Consider the following 25,641-nt stretch of genomic DNA (forward strand, 5'->3'; position numbering starts at 1 on the left):
AGGAAGCACGTGTGTAATGAAAAGTCTTGAAAACTGTAAAGAATACAGAATTCTTGCAGAACATGAAGATGAGTCTTCATTTGTAACGGAGTAGGAGCATAAAAAGAAAGGGATATTCTCTCCACACACACATACACAGAGTTTCAAGGCACCATACGGGAAGACCCCTTGCCAGACAAAAGATGCCTCTAGCATAGAGAAAATAGTGGTTAGAGGGAGTATCTTCAACCTAAATCAAAAATGACAGCATTGTAAAGATCCTAGTGAGATGTCATTAACTTTAATGTCTCTCAGATCTGGATAATTAAATACCAATAAAAATTTAGGAACTGATGAAAAGTCCGTTTTCACTGAAACATTTCAAGGGAATAAATACCTAATGTGAGCATCAGAAAGGTATATCACACAAAGCATAGCATTTAAGCCTCTTTTTTCAGAAGGGAGTGGGAGAGATGGAAGAGGAAGCTACAAAACCTGACAGAAATGTAGTAAAAAATTCTGCACTCTTAAAGCTCCCTATTGAAAGCAAATTAGGGATAATTAAATTATTGCAAAATATTTATTTGTGTTTTAAAGCTACCATGGTAAATAAAAAGGAAATATCAATAACTGGTCATATATCTGCTTTTTTATGCACTGAGGGAAGAAGCATGACAAAGCTGAGGAAAATACTCTAATCTTAAACATGTGCACTCCCTGAATTTACTCCCTCTGTATGAATGTACAGTATGATACCATGTCGAGATACAATACTGTATTGCCATGTACAAGACAATACAAACAAACCTTTAAAAAAAATGCATACCGAAACACATTTAAGGTCTTGCACTAGTTTAAAACCACAAGGTTGAAATATATTTGTGATCTGCCAACTTGGTAGCACAATTTGGATTGTGACAGGACAACTAACCACAAAATTACCAGAAAAAAATGGAATGGCTTATCCTGCTTAAGTCACATTCCCTAAAGTTAGAATTTGTGAAGAACAATAAGGTAAAAGGATACAAATTCATTACCATAAGAAATCTTCAGACAGCACACACATCCTCTGAACACAAGCAAAGTCTGTTAAAGTAGCAATTACAGAATCCTACAGAAGGATGGTTGTGGATGTTATGAAAGAAGCACAATAATTCTGACCATTTGATACAATTAAGATTTTAAAAAATAAAAGTACATGCCATTTAACATTCAACTTGCTTTGGCATATTGCAATAAAAAAATTTACTATACTTAGGTTGTTAGACAAAAGGAGCTAGGATGGGAGTGGGGGGCATTCTCCTAAACTAGTTGTTTGGACTTTCAAAACTTACATCATTTTAGGATAAAACTAAAATAAGTTATTCTTTTTGCAGTTTTGTCTCTACATCTGTTACCTCATCAGACTTGGAACTGCTGTCTTCCTCACTTTCATCCAGTCTCAAAATTAAGGAAAAGGTTCTTCTCTGCAACCAGCACAGCTTGCTTGTTACTGCCCTCTACAAGTACATCAACTGAGTTGGAGATAAGGCAACATTTGAGGGAGAAGTGTTTGAATTAAAATCCTTATCTATACTTATGGCATCATCTATGTAGATAACTTTTAGTGCAGAATATCCTAGGAATAACGCATACTTATGAAAAAGAATGCCTGTTGAAAAACATATACATAAATTTTCATACCAAAATAAGTCCTGACAAGTGACTTGCTCCTTAAAATTTGAGAAGTGAGTTTAAAGTTTATCTAAACTATTATGATTCTAATCAACAATAAAAGAACATGTCAGTAAGCATCTAGCATGGAATACCCTTCACTTATTGCTATGATGACATTGTAAATTAAGTTATAAATACAAAATAAAATTATAATCCACTTACATGGGCAGCCATGATAATACACAAAATAGTGGTTTTGTTTGAATTATTTTTCTCAATACTTAGGAGGTGTGATTTTTACATACTGTTTCCTATCATTTTATACTAGCCTCAGTGCCAACTACATTAAAGCAACTATAGTGCTCTTCCAAAATTATAATCTTACCTCTTCTTTCCGAAGCTACGCTCAGAACTATGAGAATAATGTCTAGAAATACTGGCATTTGGTTTTATTTGTTTGATTACATTTTGCCCTTTTCCACTCCTGTTCTACTTTATAACACATGATCATATTCAGATTAAGAAACAGGTTATTGAGTTTATTAAAAGAACTGCAGGTTCTACAAAAATGTAATATTTAATAGACTGTAGGAAGTAAATATATACATAATGTGATGTATTAGTAATATGAACACAATATAAATATATTTGAAAAGATTCTCTACTTCCCTGAAGAGAACTCTGAAATTACTGGTTCCTATACTGCTACGTTTACCTTCCAGGAGAGGATAGCACTAATACACCATAAAAGATAAAAATTTGACTATCACCCAGCAAAGAAGCACATGAATACTACGAACCTTTCATGTATTGCAAGAAAGGATGTCTAGCACACAGGTGAAGGCATATGCACAACTTTTCCGGTTTCCATTTAAGAAAATCAGACATTACAAAAGTAGTATAAGCTCTCCTCCTTCTAAAAGCCTTACATCACCTACATGCAAACAGTGACAGCCTTCAGCAGTCGTATCATAATCATACTAGTAAATAAAATTTTCAGGTAGAACTACATTACAGGCAAACAATGAAACAACATTATGTAATACTTTGATTTGATTATTACTCCCTATCAAGTACAAAAGTTATAGTAAAGATTTCCCTTTGTGCTTTGAGACCTACAACTTCTGTAATAAGTGTTCTTGAAAGGGCTCCTCCAATTCTAATGGGTATAAAATAGTAAAATAACAATCTACAAAAAAATCAGCTTTATTACTATTTTGTACTAACGGGATCTAGGCTAATTCTAAAATGAAACCAGATTTGCTCACACAATATTGTTTATAAACATGTAATGACTATGGTAACTCTCCAAATCTCATTACACCACAATATTCATGAACATAATTTCTAAAACCCAGGCAATACAAAACACCTTTAATTCCATTTATCTTCTGCATCACTAATACACATCTGTGCCTCTTCATAGCCCACAAGTAAGGTTTTTACAAAGCATTACATTGGCAAAAGAAAAACTATAGTAACTTCTCACCCAAGGCTTTTCAAATGCACTGTAAACACTAAGTGGTGCCTGAAGTCATTTCAAGTCATCAGAAGTGCACCACAAAAGTGTACTCAGTTCCTAAAGGAATATTTTTATTTCAGGCAATTTTCAAAAAGATGTGACTCTTCCAACTTGCACTATTGCAAAGGTACACATTAAAAAAAAAAGTATCTCAAAATAACCTCATCAAAAATCCTTAGGAAAATATGACCTATCCTTAACCAATATGGGTAATAAATTACAAATATTAAAAAAAATAAAAATCAGAAGAACATTATGTAGTTTGTGAAATCAAACATACAAATGTTGGGGAAATAAACCAAAAAAAAACCCCAAACAAACAGACCTCTTACTGCCCTAAAACCTTAATTCTAGTCCTCATGCATTCTGGGTGAAAAGAAGCAACCAGGGGAAAAATTACAAGATCAAATATGATTTAAGTATCATAGAGCAAAAAAGGGCTAAGCAAGATTTTATAAAGCTTTGTCACAGATAGAACATTTCTCAACTTTTGAATAGTTGATTTTGTATGCACATAAGGTGTGTTTCATAAGGCATGTTTTTGGTTTTCTTTTTTTGTTGTTGTTGCCTTTGGGGATGAGGAGCTGCTACATAAATTGGCAGCAAAAGAGCATTCAAATCTCGGAGTGGAAAGATCACTTGTTGTCACTGTATGCTGGCATTCATGGATGGCTAGATGAAACTAAACACAGCCCAGCTCCTATTTTCAACCATCCCAGAGGACTGATACTTTTATCCAGTGAGAAGAAAGTCAGAGAAGTCACAGGAACCCATTATAATGGGAAAAGCTAGGCAATTGAAATGTATTGTATTGAAATGTATTTTACCATATAACTAAGGTCCCAATGTAATTAAAGATTAAATACCAGTTTTCTCTAATTTTTAAAAGGGAATTTTTACAACAACTTACACTTTTATTAAATTACTGAATTCTTGTAACCATACCTGCTTTCTGTCCCTTCCTCCCTGTCCTAACTAGCTATTATTAATGGCACAGCCACATATTATTCTAATTTTCTACCATTCACAAAGCTTCTTTTCCCACTAAGATAAATTCTGTTAACTTGGAACTTTTTACCATCCAAAAGTTTTATCTAATTATGTCAAAATACTTGAACTTGTGCAGTTAATCAGGCGCCTGTTTATTGTTAAAATTTTTCAGGTAGGCACTCTCATCTTGTTTAAACTCCTCCCAAAGTAACCTTAAGTTAGAGTTATTATTGAAACATGCTTGTATTCATGCATTAGCTTAACCCTGTTGCGTGCCATAATACATTGTATATTTCCACTGCAAAAAGTGTGCTGCTTTTCTGTTGAAATAAAAAAACCCTCTAGTTCTCTAAGATACAAAATTTTAGTGGAGAAGGGCAGCAAAAACAAGTTTTTATCTCAGTGTAACAAAATCCAACTTGGCAAGAAGGTTTCCCTTTACAAGCTACACTGATGTAAAGATTGTCATCTTAACCACCCAGATTTCACAGCCAGTATCAGTAATTAGACAAAATTTCCAGCAATTAAATAATATTCAAATAATAGCTACAGCCTTTCTGCCTTTGATCAGTAAAACCTCAAACAAATTATGACTTCAGTGTAAGATGTTAACTGGAGCAAAAGTAATCTTTTCTGTCTAATTCTAATTCAATTTCTGAAGTTAAGAAATGTTTTGTCTCTTTAATATATGTTCATGGCAGCAGTGATCTCTTCTAGGACACAGATACTAAATCCATGGACTGTTGACTAATGCCTCATTTTAAATAGCCATATTGCTATAAAACTGTAAATGAGAAGATTTTAAAGCTAACAATTATTTTTAACACCACTTGTTCTGTCTGGCAAACAAAGAAATGAGATACTGAAATTCCATATCACATTCATGATTTAATACTTTAATGATGCAGGTTGACCAGGATATTTCTCAAACCTACTTGTGAAGTTTCTATAAAAAGAGCATCATGGATTTTGCTCAATAAAAATAATGAAAAGGCTCTACATTGTGATACATCACTTCCTTCAAAGTCTAGTACTTCACCAATCTCAGATCACTTCCAGCAAAAAACTATGCCTGAATATCTTCCAGTCCCAAGCTGGCTCATTTCTGGCCAGCACTGACAACTGAACCTGGAGACATGTTGCTGATCAAATTGGCATTTAAAGTCATTTTAGGCTTTCTCATGCAAGAGTTTCAGATTCTCCTGTGGTTACATACAACCACTTTGAAGAAAGGTCTCAGAAATATTTTTCAGCAACATATCCATAAAAAAGAAGCTGAACAGAGTCCAGTTAAGACAGTTTTGGATCACCTAATCTATTTCTAGAAACTTGCTGTTTCAATTAACTGAAGCATAGAGAAGGAATGTTGGAATGTTCTATTCTAACATGTTTAGATTAGAACTAAACTAATGTTTTTATTTCTATAAATCATGGGAAATTATCAACAGTATAAGCTATTATTTAACACTTGGCCACTGAAAATGTAATATTTATCTGAATATAGATAGGTTAGGGAAACAGAGAAAGGTGTTTAGAAAAATCATCACTGCCTAAAATACAGCTTAGCCTGTATCTATGCATCTCCTGTCCCTATTGCCTTCTTCTTGAGAGGAAAAGAGTACCCTGTCATAAGTAAAATCAAGAACATTTACTCTCTTCTAGTCACTGTGTAATTTGAAGTGGTTATATTTCAATGACTGTCCAATACATCACATCACCATTTATTCAAGTCAGCCAAACATGGGGGGCTAAAAGCATGGAGGGTGGTAATCTTTACATTCAAGTCCAAATATTTCCCCCTCTGAGGCAAGAAACCCTAAGGTTGACTATTGATGTCTAATATTAAAGAAATTTAAAGATATTGTATTTTATTCAAATATAGGATCTTGCTTAAGTTTCTTCATAGCAGCATACTCTACATTACACCATTTTGTCAACAAAAATATATCAAACTTTTTGCCAATGCAGTTGTTATCATACGTTAATAAATTGAGCGTGGAGAACCACAGACCTCTCAGCCATTTATGGCCATATTACTCAAGGTGAAGATTATCTATGCTTAGTGTAGAGGGCACTTTGGTGAGCAGCATTTCTCCACCTCTGTGCAGCACCACATGAATACCAAGGTACTTCTTCAGGGCTGATACATTCAAAATGAAGACATCTGTTTTTCTAAGCTAAGAAGCCTCGTCAGCATGCAGCAATTATCTACAGTGCATTCCAGAAAGCAGGAACAGAGTGCAGTGAAAAGAGATTTCAGTAAGGCAGGGAAGTCAACCCAGCCACCAGACCAAATACCCCTGGCTATGCATGAAAGAGAGAGAATGCACCAGAAAAAACATCAGAACAAGGTTAAGAGGAAAGGTATTAATTTCACTGCTACAGAGTACCTATGTGTAATTTCATTAAAATAAAGGGGAGAAACAAACTGACTTAAAGATAAGGTAACAAGAACAGGACTAGAACCATAAAACATCCTAATAAGGTAAACAGAGATTTGTGCAATTCCATAATTTTTTCTATGATTTATGAACCAAAATAGCAAGGTAGAAGATCCAAAACGGCATCTTCTCCTAAAGGGTATCAAAACGCAAGTCCAAAATCAGTTTCGCATTGCCAAGCAAGAACCACTCAAAAGACATGAAGAAGACTCAACTGCCAGTACCCCTTGCTCTCCATGTTCTACACAGGTGATACTGGCCAGACCACTACTACACACATGCCCTGGTGCATGTGAGTATGAGTTGTGAAAGAGACAGTAAGTGAATTCAGCTCACTTAGATATTTTTAAAAATAAACATCACCCTCCTATTCTGTAAAATCTTGCATGGAGCTTTGCTCTTCTCTAGCTTCTTACAACATATGAAGCTTCTGCACTTGTCCCCACGACCCATCAGGACTTCTGGGTTGTGTGTGGTGCTGTCCACAAACTCAGGTCCAATCTGACTCTGGTGCACATCCTGCCTAAGAAGCTCTCCCTTCCAAGTTCTTAGGAAAGGAAATACCAGAAGTCTATGTTAAAAGCTATCTGTCTAAAAATGTAAATGAAAACACTTTAAATTGTACTTGTACCCATCTATAATGTAATAAATAATTATAAAAAGGGAGATGATCCTACTATTTTACAAGTATTGCCACAAGTTTAGCAGCAAGGCAAGGAAAAAAAACTTAGTTAAAAGAATTTATATAACGTAGCACTCTACTACAGCTCATCTTCAGAAAGTCCATGTTTAACTTCAACAAGCTGTACAGATGTTTTCAGCACTTCTAAAATGAGCTCCTCTAGTTACTGCATGCAGAAGTGTAGAAAAGTCACTAGCTGTTCTAACTGGTTTGAACATCGTAATAATTGCACTTGTTTGAAATTAGCATTGGAGGAGTTAATCACCTGCAGAACTCTGTTATTGTGACAGTAACACTTGGACACCATTAAATAATGGCTGTTAAATAATTACTATATTAGACCAAATGGACTAATTGGTAAATGTACATTATTTGTTTAAAGGATTTGCAATATATTTTCAGTTAGTTATAGCACCGATTAAAACACTTACCCATACTTTTAAATGTTAAACATGATTTTACAAAAAAACAAAACAAAACAAAAAACAACCCACAAAAAAACCTTTCAATTTAATTTCTGATATTTCATATTTCAATCATTTTCTGACAAGTTTTAATTACTTTTAGATCCTACCTGAGAGATTCTGCCATTCGCCTTAAGTCTTCATTTTGCTGCTTTAAACGTTCAAGTTTAGCAAGTATCTTGGATAATTCACGACTAGAGTGATCTGGGTGCTCACTGTCTCGTACCAGGTGTCCACCAATATAAAAGAGTAAAGTTCCCCAGGCAAAGAGGATGAGCATAATCCAACGCCAGGAACCAGTCCATGGCCGCATTTTCAGAAGTTCAATTCACTCCAGAACTGCTTCTGCTCACAAAATAACAAACATTTTAAGTCTTTAGCCTGTACAAAAGTGCACAATTTCAGTTCCTCTGCTTCACCACATTGTACCGGAGAAAAGTTATTCTCACTGTTTATCTTACTCCAACTCCTTAGAGAAGATCCTTTTGGAGCTGTACATAGAAAGCATTAATATCACATCATTCTTCGTTTATATTCTGTGAAAAGAATAAAAAAGATCTGAAATTATAATTCTGATTTATAAAAATATACTGGATTGCAATTAAGCCAAATGTATTGTCATTAACATTGAGGAATGACGATAGACAATATTACTACTTTCTGTCAAGAAGAAAAAGAAAAAAGCTTTTAACTTTCCACAAAAAATATGCTGAGTTCAAGAATGAACCACATAAAGAATATGCCATTAACTCTGGGTTTGAAATGGCCAGAAAAAATGCTACTTTTTGTAAGAGAAATATTTACCAATTCATGTTTCATGTCACATATTAAAATAGTTCAAAAATCATTCCGTGGTAACCAATAGTCTCCCTTACTATCAACAAAGAGCTTTTATTCAATTACAAATTCATCTTCATTTTTTCACTTTTATGAACTCTCTTTGCCATTTTTATAATGGCTCCCACCCTGTTACAGAGAGTTATCTGCATTCTAACAATATATTCTACTATTTGCAAGTAGATTGGCCTAGAAGCAGCTGTAATACCAATTAAGCAACTTGCAAGCACCGCAAAGAGTGTAAGCAATAATTTCTAAACAAACAATCCCCTGTATATCTTACTCTCAAATTTATAGTGGCCTCTGAAATGCCCATCTAAAATTAAACCCAAAATTTTACTTCTTGCTTAAAAGTGCAAGACAACACAACTTCTCTCTTTACCATTCCACTGTACTTGCTAAAACAGGTAAGAACGCTGAACATTTAAGAGGTAGAAAGGAGGGGGATTTCAAGTAGACTTCTGTGGCACTGCTATACTCGCATATTTGTGAGTAAAACTAATTTTTAGAAATGTTTTTCTTCTGCTTATTTAAAACTATCAAACCCATTTTCACAAGTGTTATTACTAAAACTATAAAAAAGCAAAAAAATGCTCCAAAGGTAATACCTTCTTTCATCTAAAAAGACTGCACCATCTAAAAAATTCAAAATCAGCTCAACTCATTTTCTACTTGGCAAAACATCATTCAACAAGTGTAAGAATCTACTTATTCTATCTAGAACAGATTTTAAGATTTAACCAATCAGCATGTCCAAAATCTTCTTAAGTACTTCTCACCTCTTTTCCTTTCTCTGCAACGTAACATTTCTACTTCTTCTTTTGTAGAAGGCACATATATGCCATTTATACTCAATTTCCAAAATAACCTATATTTCCAACTCTCAAATCTGTAAATTTACCATATTTCCTCTGAGATGCTATCCACACCCACCTTCTCCCAACTTATTCTTCTCTGCTTAATCCTTCTTCCACCTTAACTTCTTTTTCATTTCATTTAGTTTTTTTTATTCTGTTTCAACTAATTTCAAGTTTAGGGAAAAGACTTCCCAATTCACAATAACTTCCAAACTCACCTAGGCATGGAGATATGCCTGGAGCATGCACTGTCAAATAAAAAATTCTAACATAGTATTATAAATGCTGAAAAATTTCTCTAGTTATCTTGCAGAAGAGTTATTGTTTGTATATTTTTGAAAGAGGCACAAAAATTCCACTAAGGAATTCCACTAGGAGCATGCCATTTTCTACAGATCTCTAAGAAAGCTTTATAGAACTTCTGCTTTAGCTTGGCAAAAGCATGAGACTGCCTTCAGGAAGATAGTGGTTTCAACACTCTTTACAGATCACAGCACAAGTAAAAAGAACCCACATTATATGAAACAGAATAGGCCATGCCCAACCCACAGAGGATTGTTGCTATAAGCAAAGCAAGCCTAGTTACTTGCAGGAACGATTAAGAAAAAACCCTGATGGACTGATGTTTTAGGTTTAAGTGGCAAAGTGTATTCTTATATCTATACTACCGATCACCCAGAAAATGGTTGACTGTGGCTGCAACACACTAAGTGAAATCACTAAGTCTGTGAAGGCCGAAGAAAGAAAAAATAATATGAGACTTCATATATTCCTCTACTGATTGGGTAAACACATTATGCTGGGAATTGTGATGAGAATAAACAGATGCTACAGACATCATAAAATTACTGCTTAAGAGATAAGGTACTATGAAAAACTCTTGACTTAATCACAAGCAGTTTGCAGAACTTGGATCAGAAAGTTTCTGCTGGAGGACCACTTTGTAACAGTCTGCATAATATACTCGGATATGATCTCCTGCTAGGAGCAACAAAGTAAAAAAAAATAATCCCTACAGCTGTGATTAATTTCAAGAAGAGGAACTATTTTAAAAGAGAAGTGGACTCCGTGCCACCTGGAAAGATATCATGGTCTTAATTAAAATAGCAGGTAAAGGAGACTATTATAATTAGCAAAGAAAGTATCCTTTTAAAAAGGTACAAGCATGATCAAATGATTAAATAGGTAAGACTGTAAATTCTCGTGCATTAAACACATAAAAATTAATACTAAACTTATCCAAAGTAGATAGCTTACTATACACACCAAGGTCAACAAATGATGAGAGTATCTAAGAGTTGTTTAGAGTACTTTCCAAGGAAAATATTGACTTTCTTTTTTTCAACCTGTTTTTCATAACACAGGAGCTTAAGTAGACTCACAAATCAGGTACCTTTATAAGAGGAAGCGTTGGTCTGTCTCAACAGTGTTAGTAGAACAGGCTATCAAACAAATCCACAAAATTAATATAACAAGTCGTCAGGAATAGATGGTATTCTTCCAACAGTTCTAAAGAAGTTAAAGAATGCAATAGTTTAATTATTAACAGTATTATGTAACCTCTCACTTATAATCACCTTGTAGCAAAGGAGTGGAAAATGAAAACAGTGAACTGAATTCTTTGTATGGGCTACAGCAGGGTTCCCTGAAACTACAGGCCAGAAAAAAATTATATCCATGTCAGACAAACTGGCAGAAATAATAAGAAGATGAAATAGAACTGCAGACATAAGGATTAATCTAATCAAAGTTAAAAAGTACTAACATGGCTTTTGGAAATTTAAATTGTGCCTCATAAATTTATTAAAGTTCTTTTGAAGAGGTAAACAAACACTCAGGCAAGAGAGAACCAGTTCTAATTGTTACGCAGTTGATGTAGTCAACATGCATTTCTAAATGGCATTCAACAAGTTCCTCAAAAAGCTTCAAAGAAACTAAGCCGCATGGAAGAAGAAAGTTCATCATGTGAGTCACCACCCCATTAAAAGAGAAGAAACTTACAGCAAGACTAGGCACTCAGTTTAAGGGGAAAGAATGATCAGGGACCTCACTGGGACTCATGGTAGAGTTTATACAGTTTAATATATTCATAAATTATTTGGAAAACAAGTGAAAAGTGAGGTAACAAAGTCTGCACATATAGTACAAAAGCTGATAGCAATGAACTGAAGGACATCAAGACAATGTCTGATGAAGAAATAAAATGAAAGATGAAAAATCAGTTTATATCAGTGTGTAAAGTTGTGTATAGATGACCTTTGAATCATTATCCATGAGGAATGGACTTTAGCTGTGATAGGTAATTCTATAAAATGTCAGCTCAGCATTGGACAAAAAGCAACCAAATCCTCACAGGTTTTAAAAACAAACAAACAAATAAAACCAACCAACACAACAAAAAAACCCACAAACATAAACACAAACCCAAGAATCCCAATAATAAATCCCAACAGAAATCATTACCATTATGTTATCGCATAAAAACACTATGTTAGGGTTTTGATTACTTCATATCATTCTGATTGAACCAACTCAAAAAGATATGGTAGAAATAGAAATGATACAGAAAAGGGTTACGAAAATTAGCAGAGAGAGAGAGAATGGCCTTCAGTAACTATGAGTGGCTAAATGGATTAGTAGAAAGGACAACTCAGGAATTAATATGGCAAATCTATAAAAAACATTAATGGCATAAGAAAGTAAACAGGTTATAATTGTTGTTACTTCTAGTACAAGGGGATAACAAGTAAAACTTTCTGGTTTGAATAGATTCAAAACAAAAGAAGGTATTTCTCAAAATGTGCAATTCCAGTCTGAAACTTATTTTGTTCAAACACTGTAGGTGTTAAAAGGTTATATTTCAAAGGCCATTAGACCATTTCAAGGAAGATTAAAATTCATCAAAGGCTACCCACAAAGATACCACCCAATACTGTCAGAAACCCAAGTCCCATATTGTTGGAAACTAGAGAATATACCAGGGTAGTATCACCATAGTATCCTGGTTCTTGCAGTTATCCCTAGACATCCACTACAAGCCAGTCTTGAGATACATCAGTCTAGATAAGCCTTTGATCTGATATGGTGTGAATGCTTTTACATATTTAAAATGTTAAACAAACAATATTTCAAACATTACTAAAGGTTTTGTGTTATCAAACACAAAAAGATCACATTTTAAAAGGACTAACTATCCTACATTTACTTCATAAAAACAAATTTTAGAACTCATTATTAATAAAAAAGTAACTGCTTGAGTGTTTGGTTTAAAAGGATAAATAGAAACGCGGACAGTAGAAATATCAGACAATCTTTCTGAGGATGAAAACAGAATGATAGCTTCGTGAAGTACTTGTCTGTGGTTCTAGGATAAGATTGGTCAAGTACTTCTGGCTCTCAAGAGCTCATAGAATTTGCAACTGTATACGGGGGAAAATAACTAATACCATTTTTATTTACATCACTGTACATCTCAAGCAATTCATGGTGTACAGTAGTTATTTTGAAGTACATTGTTCTTGTAGCACCTTCACATTGCTTTTACGCAAGTGATTTTAAAGTACCGACACTTTAATAGTAAACTGGTTTTTACTTCCTGAAAATAAATAAAATTATGTCTAAAACAATGAATAGATTTAACATTTTAAAGAACACAGAGTTCTGAAACTCTCTTAAACATTTTATATAATATGCAAAAGATAGCATGCTTTATCTGATTCCTATGAATCTCTGATGATATCATTGTTCTTTTTATAAGTTAGGTCACAGTACAGTTAAATATAAAATAAAGATGCCAAACTATCTGAATAAATTGGAAGAACATTTTGAACTAACATTAAATAGCCTGTAGCTCAAATGTGGTGTATCTAATTATACATGAGTTCTAACTACTCTTAACTATTGGCTTTGTACTGTAATGTACCTTTTACATCTTTTCTTCCTTTTCATACTGTTCTGGGAATGCAAAATGTCAAAGTATTTCAGTATTTTAGAGTTCATACAAGACCTTTAAATAAATTAAATTATAATAAATAAAAGACAAGCAGAAATAAAAGAACAAATAGGGAAACAAAAAGTAAAAATTATCACATTTTTAAAACTGTTCAATTTCTACAGCTTGTACCAGGTTTCTGAAACACCTTCACAAGCAGATGTATACCACAGATATCTGCCTGACAAAGTCAAGATGTAATGTCAATATTTATCCTTCTTTAATTTTATATAGCTGTTTATGAGTTTTCATACTGTAAACTAAGCTCAGGACTGCCAAGACTGGAAGTATGAGCCTGAAGTTAGAGAAAACTCAGCAGCAGCCCACAAACCCAGTAATACAAACCTGAGATGAATCATAACATACATGGTCATTAACATCATCAGATAATGAATATCAAAATAAGAGCCCACCAAACTTAAAAGGTGTGGGAGAGCAGTACCAATAAATATATTTTATTAAGCAGGAAACAGGAAAAATCTAAATAACAATGATTAGCATTATTATTAAATTACATTGTTATGGAGTGAAGATCCTTTATCTAAGAATACTATGTTACATTTATTTTACCAGAGGAAGCCATGTATTTTAATTTACTAGTTATCCCCTGAGATTTACCGTGATTTCTTGTCTTACATTTGACTGGATTTACGCTTACCCTTGCATTTTCCAGTGCATAAGCACATCAAAACAAAGAACATTGATAATTAGCTAATTTGCATTTTCTTCCCTGCAATTTTACATTAGTTCTTGTCTCCTTTCTAGGGGATCCCAAGAATGGTTGACTATATTCTTATAACAACACCTTCTAAAATAATGTAATAAGATACCTCTTTAAATCTTTGAAAGGGCTTAACCTGGGTGTTTGGGGTGAAAAAGAATGTATTCCTCTATTCTCCCCAACAGCTCTCAGAATTGTCTCTACAGCAATCTTTCAAGCTAATTTTCTTTTTAAATTCCATCACTACACCCAGTTAAGAGGGTTTCAATCTGATCTCTCAGGTAAATCATCTCCCATTCATAAGAACTCTGCTACTATCCACAGAAATCCCAGTCACAGCACTAATGTAGGTGCTAGGCATGGATTGAAAGAGGAAGCTCAGTAGAAGCAGCAGCATACAACAGTATAGTGGCAAAATAAGCTTTAATGCCAGTATCAGCGTGAGGCTGGAGACACCACAGCGAAATTGGTAACCTTCAGGGATACTTGAATGTACACTTGTAAAGCCACAGCTTTTAGCTGTCACAAAATAAAGCAGTCTGGGACTTACATAAATGGTGGAAAACCTTCCACATATGAATGGAAAGGGTCTCTTGGTTCCATAGGAGACTTGAAGATGAAGGGACTACAGACAGCTATGAAATCTTCTCAAAACAATGAGAACCAAATAGATATTGGTGGTAATTAACATCAAGGCTTTTTGTATTTAAATTAGGAGTTTTCTGTCATTCCTTATTACAAACTCCTGTTTCAGCTACTAAAGAAATCAAACCAATATCAGGAAAAAGTTTTGTAGAATAAGAACATAGTAATGTTAAAAGCAAATGCTAAGTTGAAAGCAAAGTATCACCTACAGTAAGCTGTTTTTCAGGTTTAATTTAATCCTGTAGCTCTACTATAAAAAGTCAATACAAAATACACAGTATTATTTAATGAAGCAAAAAAGTTCTAATAAGTACTTGCTATTATAAATCATTAGGAATACACAATCTTTAATGCATCAGTTGAATGGAAAATAATATTGTGAGAAAGAAAATCAAATTAAAATTTATTTACTGCTAAATGCATAGCACAGAAAATGTGGTTAGTGTCACAAATTTATTTAGACTCCATTAAAGAGAAGACAGAATATTTACATAAAAATAAGGGCCTGCTTCAATGCCTTAATCAGGAAATCAAATTGTGCATACTGCACATGTAAGTCACAGTTGATTGTGAGCATATAAAAAGGTTTTGTTGTCGAATTAACAGGGAAGATTTGGTTAAAAACCATTGCTTCAATGCAATGCAATGCAGTGTTTACAAAATGACTAAAGTAAACAGTAAAGAGAACATTAACTTAATTAAAATGATAATAAAAGACTCAAGTGTAGCTCCAAAATCATCAGGAGAAATAATGTGCATCCATGTCAAAGTTACTTTGCTATAGCAAAAATGATTAATCAATGAAAAAATAAATACCATACTATCTTTCCTCACCTTGCCCCCATAAGGCCTTCTGGTTACTTTAAAGCTTTAAAAGGTACTTACAAATTAGAAATTTGAGTAGTCCAATACCATCATTTCATCTTCCATGACTTAAATAAGATCCTTATTAACTTAGTACTCCCAATATACTTCCATTAACAACTTCAGTGATGAAGTAGAGATATTCTCCTTGTGTATTTTTGCTTCCTATTCGGAATTATGGCCCCAGAATAGCATCAAGCTTTTTCTTGGCAATGTACAGTTTCAAGTTATTTTAGATTCAGTTCAAAGCAAGCTAAGCAAGTCTACTTTTGGCTCAACCACCTACTGACCTACACTCACTCAAAAAAAAAGCGTACATTAAGTTGAAAAGAAAAAAAATTACTCATGAAGCAAAACTCATACATCACTACAGCTTATATATACAGCATTATATTTAATGGCAAGTACATCATCTACAATTCTTTTTTCACAGTACAAAACATGAAATTCACTCCACTGTTAAGGGCTATCAAAATGACTTATCACTAAATGTGAAACAGTCAAAAAGAATGTTACACTCACTGTACATGCAACTTAGATTGAACCTTCACATCATTAGTTTCGCTTTAAAGTAAACTTAAGTAAGTTAAATCAGTATTTTTAAGATTTCACTAACAAAAATTATCTTCTTAGGAAAGCATGCTACTCTAAGTAATGTTAACCTGTTGTGCTCTAATAAAAATAAAATTTAAAATAAAACCGATCCCAACCAACTTTCTGACTCCAGTTCCTATGTAACAATAATGTGATGGCATAGCCTCTGACAAAGGATTAGAGACTAAAGAAATAATCCTTTTAGGATATTAAAATAAAACTAAGGATCAAAGGACAAAAAAAAATTAAATGACTCTTTAGTGTTTGATACAAATAAGCAAACATTGCAAATATTATTCATGGCATATACAATGCATTCTTTATGAAGGCTTATATGGTATTTGATTAATGAAACACCATCTTCATAATCTGAACCAGGTCATATGGGCAAAATTTCTTCAGTCAAATCCTATGTCCTAGTATTTCAGGTAACTATGTCATAGAAACCTCTTTAAGTTGCATCTAAAAACAAATTGATGTCCTTTCCCCATTACTGGAATGCTGTTTAAAAAACTCACCCTTCCAATGCTTAAAAGCCTTCTTTAATTTCCAGACTAAATTTATATTTTGCTAATTTATACTTGTGTTTTCTTGCACTAGTATAAACTCAGTTTAGAGAGCTTGGCTACTGCCCTATTCTGTACAGAGTGGTGTATCTACAGAAAGCAGCCGTATCCTCTCTCAGACTTACATGCTAGTCTGAGGCTTATATGCTAGCTTACAAGCACTTCACTGCATGAGGCTGACAAATTTTCCACATCCTGCACCAGCTCCCATTCCGATTAAGTCTTTTCAGAACATCAGAAATCAGAATTGTATACATAACACACAAGATGTTGCCGGCGTCCTGTATGAAGCCAATACTTGCTTTTTTCTCTTGGACCTGCTTTCTGTGATATATCCTAGGACAGGATTTGTCTTTTTCATGGCCACATTTCTCTGGCAGTCAGCAACCATTTTGCAAGGACATAATACCTCCAAATCTTTTTGCATCTATATCTCTTCAAAATTATAACCTCCCATCTTATATACAGAAATTCTTATTTTTAATTCTTTTAACTTTGTGTTATTATACTTTATCCCATTCTACCACTCCAGTAGCCCAAGTAAAAAATTCTTCTTGCACATTTTTCTGACCCCCCATCATAACACTCCTCTACTTTGTGACCTAAATTTTATTATAATTTATTATCTTTGTGACGTTGTCACTACTGAAAACACCCAAGATGAATAATAGATGTAATCCACTCCACTAATAGTGTCTCTCCTCCAGCCTAATACTCTTTCTTGCAGCAGAAGTCACTCTCACTTCATCCCTTCAGCTACTTCCTTTTCCAATGAATGATTCTATTTTCATCCACATTTTCTCTAACTCAATTTATAATTTTCTGTGTGCCAAGAAAATGCTGAAAGGAAGTCCAGATATACAGTTTCTTCCAAACTATGTTTCATTAGGAAATTTACTTTCCCTCATTGAAACAGTTAATAAGTAAACCTAGAATAATCCAGATCAAACAATCTTTGGCAAACTTATGTTGCATTTATCTCATTTTCCATCTTCATCTAGCTCTACTTTGTTAGTTGTCATTTCTTTCAAAATTTGTCCCCATGCTTTGCATACTGATGTGATCAAGGCAGGGCTGGTAATTATTTCTAATTCTAGCATTCATTTATACTAAACCCAAGAGACTTTATCCAATTTAGTTCCAAACTTTTTAGAATATTGACTGGAAACAATTTAGAAAGCATTTCATTCACCCATAAGGTTTTTTGTTACCTTTCTTAATATACAAATTATATATGATTTTTTTCAACCAGAGAACAGAAACCGGTTCACAGAACATGTATTAATGTTTGGATTTTAAAAGTATCCAAAAAGAAGCTCCTCTAGTTTTCTATTCAAGTTCACTTTTTCAGTTACATAAATTTATTTTTCTATGCATAAAAACCATCCATTCCCTGCTTTTTCTGGAACAAGCACAAAAATTTCATCGTATTCCATGTGTTTACTTAATTATTGTGTAAATTTACTTCTTTTTTCGTCTTAACTTCTATCCACATGTATCACAGGACGTAAGTAAACATAATCATGAGACTTGCTTACTATTTACTCCGACATCCACACTTCCATCTTTACTACTGTTTTTGTAAAAACCTAATTTTATATCTGTACGGATTCCTCTGAGCAATTTGGGTGATTTTCTCTTCACATACTCCCTTAAAATTTTACATAAATAAATATGATCTGCTCAGTTGTTGTATTTGCAAGCCAAGTAGCAGCCATAAAATCCCTAAAATGACTGATGATCAGTGAAGAGATGACAGAAGTCGCCAAACCAAGGTTGCTACTGCTTTTTGAAGTTCTTAAGAAGGTGTATAGCAGAAAAACTGAAGCCAAGAGAACAGTAAGTGTAATTTCCCATCTTGCTTACAAGTCTAAGTTCAATCAGAATCCTGTGGGAAAGTAACTAAGGAATGTATGCAGTTCTTTTCTTTCCTATAAGCCTCCTCCTCCATCAGTTATCTCTAACTACCACAAAAACCTGAGTTATTATCCAGAATAAAACTCTTGGTGCCATTACTGAACAAGGTCTTAATTTTTTCACCCTAACAGAATTTCTAATATTACTTTATTATATTCCCCTACGTTACCTCCTTGCTGTTCAAAACAGTAAACATTATCTAGGTCTTCATTCAACTGCATCCAGATTAATGTATTTTTCTCTTTGGTACTGATATCTGTCCATGTTTCTCTCATTTGCACTTAAGAGAAACCAATAAATATATACTCCTGGGTTTATATTATATCTTTATAACCTCAGCTCTTTGAACACTTCTGTAGGTTCCCTGTGAGGTTCTAGCTCCCCATGCCACAAGCAAGATCATTTTGTGATATTTAAGGTTCTTCACTGAACTACTCATTATCTAGCTTCTTTAAGAATTTACTAACATTGACAGGGACATATTCTTTAATATTTCTCCTGTCCTGCACTGACCACAAGTAGTCTTCTACAAATACCTACGAGATTTTCTTCAGCTGACACCAAACTGACTAAATCTTTCTACCTAACTATCGTACACCCCTTCAAAGTTCTGTCATAGCAACTAGAAATCAATGTTTCAGGGACTGTGACTAAATATTACTGTGTTAAAAATGCTTAGTATCTCCTCATTCTCTTCTGTGTATCCCTTTGGTTGTTACCTAGATTGCCCTTCCTTAAGACATGAACTCTCTTTTCACTTTAATATTTATATAGCATCTTGTGTAGTGACCTTAATTACTGACACAGTCCATCAGCCCATCACTGCTAATGTACGTTTAAAACAAAATCTTAAAACCTTTCTGTATTCTTATCTACCACAGGTCTAAATATCCCTCCTCCATAAAGAAAAGCTTAGGAAGTTTCACATCATTCAATCAGGAGATGTTACTGCAAATGTTTCGTCTCCCCCCCCCCCCCAACAAATACTTGATTTGAAATATTTTATAAAGTAAAAAGAGAGAGAAGATTGATTCAAAAGGATATCTGGAAAAATAAGACTACAAGACAATTGCTAGCTATTTGTTTTTCACAATCAAATAAATAGCTGACTATTAAAAGCTCCCATGATAGTTTATTTTATACAACATGTCGCAATGGATGAAGATCTTCGTATTTAGCACATCACACGGTCATACTGGAGCAAGTGAAGCAAAGGGTGACAAAGATGATTATGGGATTGGAGAATGTGCCATGCAAGGAGAGGTTGAGAGAGCTGGGATTGTTCAGTCAGAATAGAAAGTTCAGGCAGGATATATATCCTATACATCCTGTATCAATATTTATATATATGTATCAATATATAAAAATACCTGATGGGGGTAAGTAAGGTAGACCAAGACTCTTGTCAGTGGTGCCCAGTGACAGTTCAAGAGGCAATTAATATAGACAACAGAGTATTGAAGGAGCTAGCGGATATTATAGCAGGACCCCTCCCAATCATCTGCCAGAGGCCTTGGGAGTCCCCGCTAACTGGAACCTAGCCAGTGTTATTCCAATTTACAGGAAGGCATGAGGGAAGACCCAGGGAACTACAGACCTGTTAGTCTAACCTCAGTTCCTGGAAAAATTATGGAGATTATACTGGGTACTGTTGAAAGGCATTTAAAGAATAATGCAGTCATCAGGCAGTCAACATGGATTCACAAAAGGGAAGTCCTGTTTAACTGTGTTGATATCCTTCTATGATAAGGTCACCCACCTAGCGGATGAAGGGAAGGTGGTGGATGTAGTTTTTCTGCATTTTAGCAAGGCTTTTGATACTGTCCCTCACAGCATCCTTCTGGACAAGTTGTCCAACTGTGGGATGAGCAGGTTCATGGTGTGCTGACTGAAGAACTGGCTGAAGGGCAGAGCTCAAAGTGTTGTAGTGAATGAGGCTACACCCGGCTGGTAACCAGTCACCAGCATTGCTCCTCAGGGTTCAATTCTAGGGCCACTTCTGTTCCATATATTTATCCACAATCAGGATGCAGGAGTTGAATGCACCATTAGCAAGTTTGCTGATGACACCAAACTGGGAGGTTCTGTTGACTTTCTTGAGGGACAAGAGGCCTTGCAGAGGGATCTAGATAGATAGGAACATTGGGCAATGATTAACGGGAGGAAATTTGACAAGTGGAAATGCTGGATTCTGCACCTAGGGCAGAGTAACACCAGGCACAAGTATAAATTGGGAGAGGAGGGGCTGGAGATCAGCCCTGCAGAAAGGGGTCTGGGGGTGCTGGTCGACAGCAGGCTCAATAGGAGTGAGCAGTGTGCCCTGGCAGCCAGGAGGGCAAACCCCATCCTGGGGTGCATCAAACACAGCATAACCAGCCAGTCAAAAGAGGGGATTATCCTGCTGTAGTCAGTGTTGGTGCAGCCCCCCCTTGAGTACTGCGTGCAGCTCTGGGCACCACAATAAAAAAAAATAAAAAGAAGATGTGAAGGTCCTTGAATGCGTCCAGAGGAGGGCAACAAAGCTGGTGAAAGGGCTGGAAGGAATGTCCTATGAGGAGCAGCTGAGGACTTTGGGCTTGTCTAGTTTGGAGAAAAGGAGGCTGAGGGGTGACCTCATTGCTCTCTACAGCTTCCTGAGGAGGGGAAGTGGAGAGGGAGGTGCTGATCTCTTCTCCCTGGTATCCAGTGATACAGCACATGGGAATGGTTCAAAGCTGCACCAGGGGAGGTTTAGACTGGACATTAGGAAACATTTCTTTACTGAGACGGTGGTCAAACACTGGAACAGCTTCCTAGAGAGGTGGTCGATGCCCCAAGCTTGTCAGTGTCTAAGGGGCATTTGGACAGTGCCCTTAATACCATGCTTTAACTTTTGGTCAGCCCTCAATTGGTCAGGCAGTTGGACTAAACGATCATTGTACAACCCTTCAGCTGAAATATTCTATTCTATTCAATGGCCAGAAACTAAAACATGAAATGCTATTTAAGCCTAAGCCTAGACTTTTTACTGTGAGGGTGGTCACACACTGGAACAGGCTGGGCAGGTTAGTGAAGTCTCCATCCCTGGAGACTGGACACAGACCTGAGCAATCTGCTCCAGTTGAACCTGCTTTGAGCAGTGGGGTTGAACTAGAAGATCTCCAAAGATACTTTCTAAAGTCAGCTATTCTGTGATTCCATGAAATAACAGAACTCCTCAGGAATTTAATTTAATCAGCATTTTTTACAGCTTTTAGTGTGAAAAAAAATATTCTAAAATGCATAACATGCAAATGTACAATGTATATTATCTTTCACATAAACAGCAGTAAATTTTAAAATAGCACAAGTTCATAACACATCTGAAAAACAGCTTACCCTCTCCATGACAGCAGGAAATAAACACAACTGCATCATGGGCTTGGAGGTTAACAAGTAATTCCACTAGTCCGGCAGCCAGTGAAATTAACTGATTAAAAGAAAAAAGAAGGTCCCTTTAGTTTCACGTTCAAACAAAAGTGTTTCATTTTTTATAAGAACACCTTCCTTTGGATTTGCCCTTGTATCATAACGTTGAGAAAGAACCTAATTCTTCACCTTAAAATATCACATTTTCTACTTTTTATTTAACTAATTATGGATTTTCCACAAAGATAAATTACTTAATCAGAATATTTTTAACTATCATCTTTCATTATACCTAGATTAGATACAATGTGAACAAGCAATCAAAGAATTAAATCAAAGAATATTTTAGGTTCTTTATTGATTTAGTGAGTAACTTGTACAAGGCAGTCTCACCAGGCCCCAGTTCCCCTTGTTAATATTTGCCAACCCCAAAATGATGTTTGAAGTTCAATTCATTAGTATTTACTGATACTATCAAATTTGCAGCTGAAAGATGTTATAAATTTTGAATGAAAGATATAAATCTGCATAATCAATTAAAGTAATTCAGCCATTTAGCAGTTTTGTCAAATAATTTTTTCCCCATCTCTAAGCATTACTCCCTGTTCAAAATACCAGTCAAAACTTTGAAATTGAAAAAAAAAAACCCTCAAGGATGGGGAATATTATTTTGAACCTTATTTTTTATAAAATTAATAGAAGGGTATTCATGTATATTCTTTCATATATGTTATGGTTTATGAAAAGTATAAATATGTTAAGGAAACCTTGCAAAGAAAATGAATATTCTTTTAATGAAAATATTAAAAGTCACTAGAATAATCACTTAATGCAACTGGAGAAATCACAGATCTGGAGATATGGAGAAAACAAAATACAAATAAATTGAGCAGCTCTTTAGAAAAATTCCATAGCAGAAATATACAACTGCCAAAATTTCAAGAAAATTTCTGCTATCTTTCAAAAAAACATAAGCTCTCTTCATAACTTAACCTAAAAACATAATTCAGCTCTCATAACAAAATTCTTCTTTGTTCATTTTAGTATTTATTAGAGACAACATACATATTGTTCCAAGCCTTGCCTTTTGTGAATTCTAGTAATACCTTTAGATGTATATAGCTTCATACTTTCTAGAAGTGCCCTCCATTCGTTTTGACAGACAGTATTAGTGGGGCAGGAAGCATTCTGCTTGCTTGCTCACAATCATTTTAATGCTTAAGATGACTGGGTCAGGTAGGGCCTCCCAGAGAAAGAGAGACAATCTGCATTCCTTGGAGATCTCTTGACTATGCTCAGGTCAGTGAGGTTCAAGAAACTGGACAGTATGGCAGTCAAGAAAATGCCAGTACAGGAGCTTGCAGTCCAAGCAAAGAAATTGCAGTAAGGAGCAGGGAGCAGGCTACCTGACCTTATACCTGATAGGAAAAACCTCCAGCAGATCAGAGGGCACTGTGCAGTTCACAGCTTAAAGTCACTGAATTAACTGTAACCAAGTGGAAGCAGGAGTATATACACAATGACAATGTGGGCAGGGAAAATTTTGTTAAAAAAAAAATATTTACTTTTCTTCTCTCTTCCCTATTCACTGAGTTTGCAATACTTAAAATGTTAACTATCTTAACCGTTATTCTAATAAAACTTGGCACTTTTTTAACTAAAAAACATTTGGTCTCCTTTGAGGAGCAAATTGGAAGGAAAAAGCCTAGGCAGAACCACATCAAAATTATGGCCAACTCAGTGTCCCATACACCTGTAGTTATTAAATTTTTTTCTATGAAAACAACCCCAAAAGCAATGGAGAACAAAGTTAAGTATTACTACTAATCCTACTTCAACTATATAGCTTCTGGTCAGAGATCAGGAAAAAAAACCAAATAACAAAAAAACCAAAACAACAATTTAAGTAATTTTAATATCACAGACTAAACATTCTCAAAATTATGCTATATAAACACCTAGTGGTTCAGTTATCACAATGGCAGTGGTTCAGAGAGATCCATACCCACAGCACTTGGGTTTTTTTAAACCAAAGGTATACACAGAAGACTGACCTTGAAACAGTTTAACAGGAGTTAAGAACTAGTCAGAAGTAAGAACTTTTTTAAACTAGATAGAAGACTTACATCAACAATAAAAACAATTAGTGTTTGAAAATATTAAGCACTCCTTTGTTTTAGATACAGTAATAAATAAAAGTGCTTACTATTTTTGTAACGTTACATTTTAAAGCTTGAAAAAAGATAATTTCTAAATTTTTTGACAATTGATGCGATTTTAAACAAAAGAGGGAATTGTACCTCGAAAAGAGCAGCTTACTTGTCAAACATATGCAAAATTCTCTGTCAAACACTTAGACAAAAAGTAACTGGTGATTTTTCTTTTAGAAAGATAAAAGAGTCAATTGCAGAAACAATACACTCCTCCATAGAAATTATATATGTGGACTCATTTTAATAAGCAATGGATAAAGCAGTCTTCAGTTTTACAGTCACTTTTAACATTATACATACATAACAATACATTAACCAGAAACACAGCAAAGTAAGAAGTTACCTTTTGTCTTATCTGAACTAACCAAATGTCTTTGTTAGATAAAAATTATGTTAGAAAATTAACAGGACAATTATATAAAAGCAAAGGTTTATTTATTCTTGTTTACATACTGTATTGACCCCATACAACCCTAATCTAATATAGCCACAGTCAAGAATGAATTAATAAAAATTCAAACATCAATTCTATGATTTTCCTCCAGAGTAATAAGTTAATAATCTGCTGATAGCCCTTGCAGAAACCTCATTCCAAAAGAAAATAGGAAGAGTGAGAATCTATGGAAGCAATATAGTAAAAGAACAGACTATAGAAGTTAGCAGGACATGACTTGTGTTAAAAAAGAAAGGATTTCTGACATTGAATTGCTTCTTACACTTGCAAACAAAGGCATGACAAAATCCAGGGATTAGGAGTTTAACCTAGATAAACTCATCTCATGAGGAAGGGGAAAGGAGTTCCTAAACCTGTAAGTGTATAACAGCTAAAAGGAATCAGCCATTGAAACAGGTGATTTAATGAGGTAATGGATTTTCAGTCACTCATTCCCTTTAAATTGAAGCATCAAAAATGCTTACCAAAAAATATATAGTAATTCAATCAAGAAGTTGAAAAGAACTAGGTTTTTTGCCCTGCATTAGTAGATGAGAGTTGATAAACAAAAACGGCCCATCCCTTTCTTAACAGAACTTAGAACTTGCTATGTTCTTAATAGAGTACAGAACTTAATACCCCTAATTCTGTGAAATACTTCTGGAGATCAGTAAACCTCTAGAATAAAGAAGGTCAATGTTCTTAGCCCATCAAGCTGCATACCAAAATCTTAACATGGACAATAGCCACATAGTACTGCATATATCCTGAAAAGATGAAGTGCTCAGAAGCTTCCCTGAACAAGACTTGGTGGAACATCCTGCTGAACTTGACTGCTGCTGGCTGACTTCTTCCAGTAGCTGGGGTTTTCTATTAACCAAC

General features: G+C 34.7%; 1 protein-coding gene across 6 annotated transcripts in view; it reads right to left on the bottom strand.

The window, feature by feature from the left end:
* Positions 1 to 25,641, bottom strand: part of FUT8 (fucosyltransferase 8) — a 135,844-nt gene that overhangs the window by 64,450 nt on the left and 45,753 nt on the right. For 2 of the 6 annotated variants that reach the window (XM_075030985.1, XM_075030983.1), the window contains exons 3-5: positions 22,084 to 22,174; positions 10,822 to 10,937; positions 7,845 to 8,270 (exon numbers count right to left, since the gene is read on the bottom strand). In XM_075030985.1, the coding sequence (XP_074887086.1) occupies positions 7,845 to 8,047 (203 nt within the window). In that variant the 5' untranslated portion in view covers positions 8,048 to 8,270; positions 10,822 to 10,937; positions 22,084 to 22,174. Of the gene's footprint in view, positions 1 to 1,376; positions 1,494 to 7,844; positions 8,271 to 10,821; positions 10,938 to 22,083; positions 22,175 to 25,641 lie in introns of all 6 variants that reach the window. The other 4 variants (XM_075030986.1, XM_075030984.1, XM_075030988.1 and 1 more) reach the window with 3 other exon arrangements.

This window comes from Buteo buteo, chromosome 6 (genome assembly GCF_964188355.1).
Source record: "Buteo buteo chromosome 6, bButBut1.hap1.1, whole genome shotgun sequence".
Taxonomy (NCBI): Eukaryota; Metazoa; Chordata; class Aves; order Accipitriformes; family Accipitridae; genus Buteo; species Buteo buteo.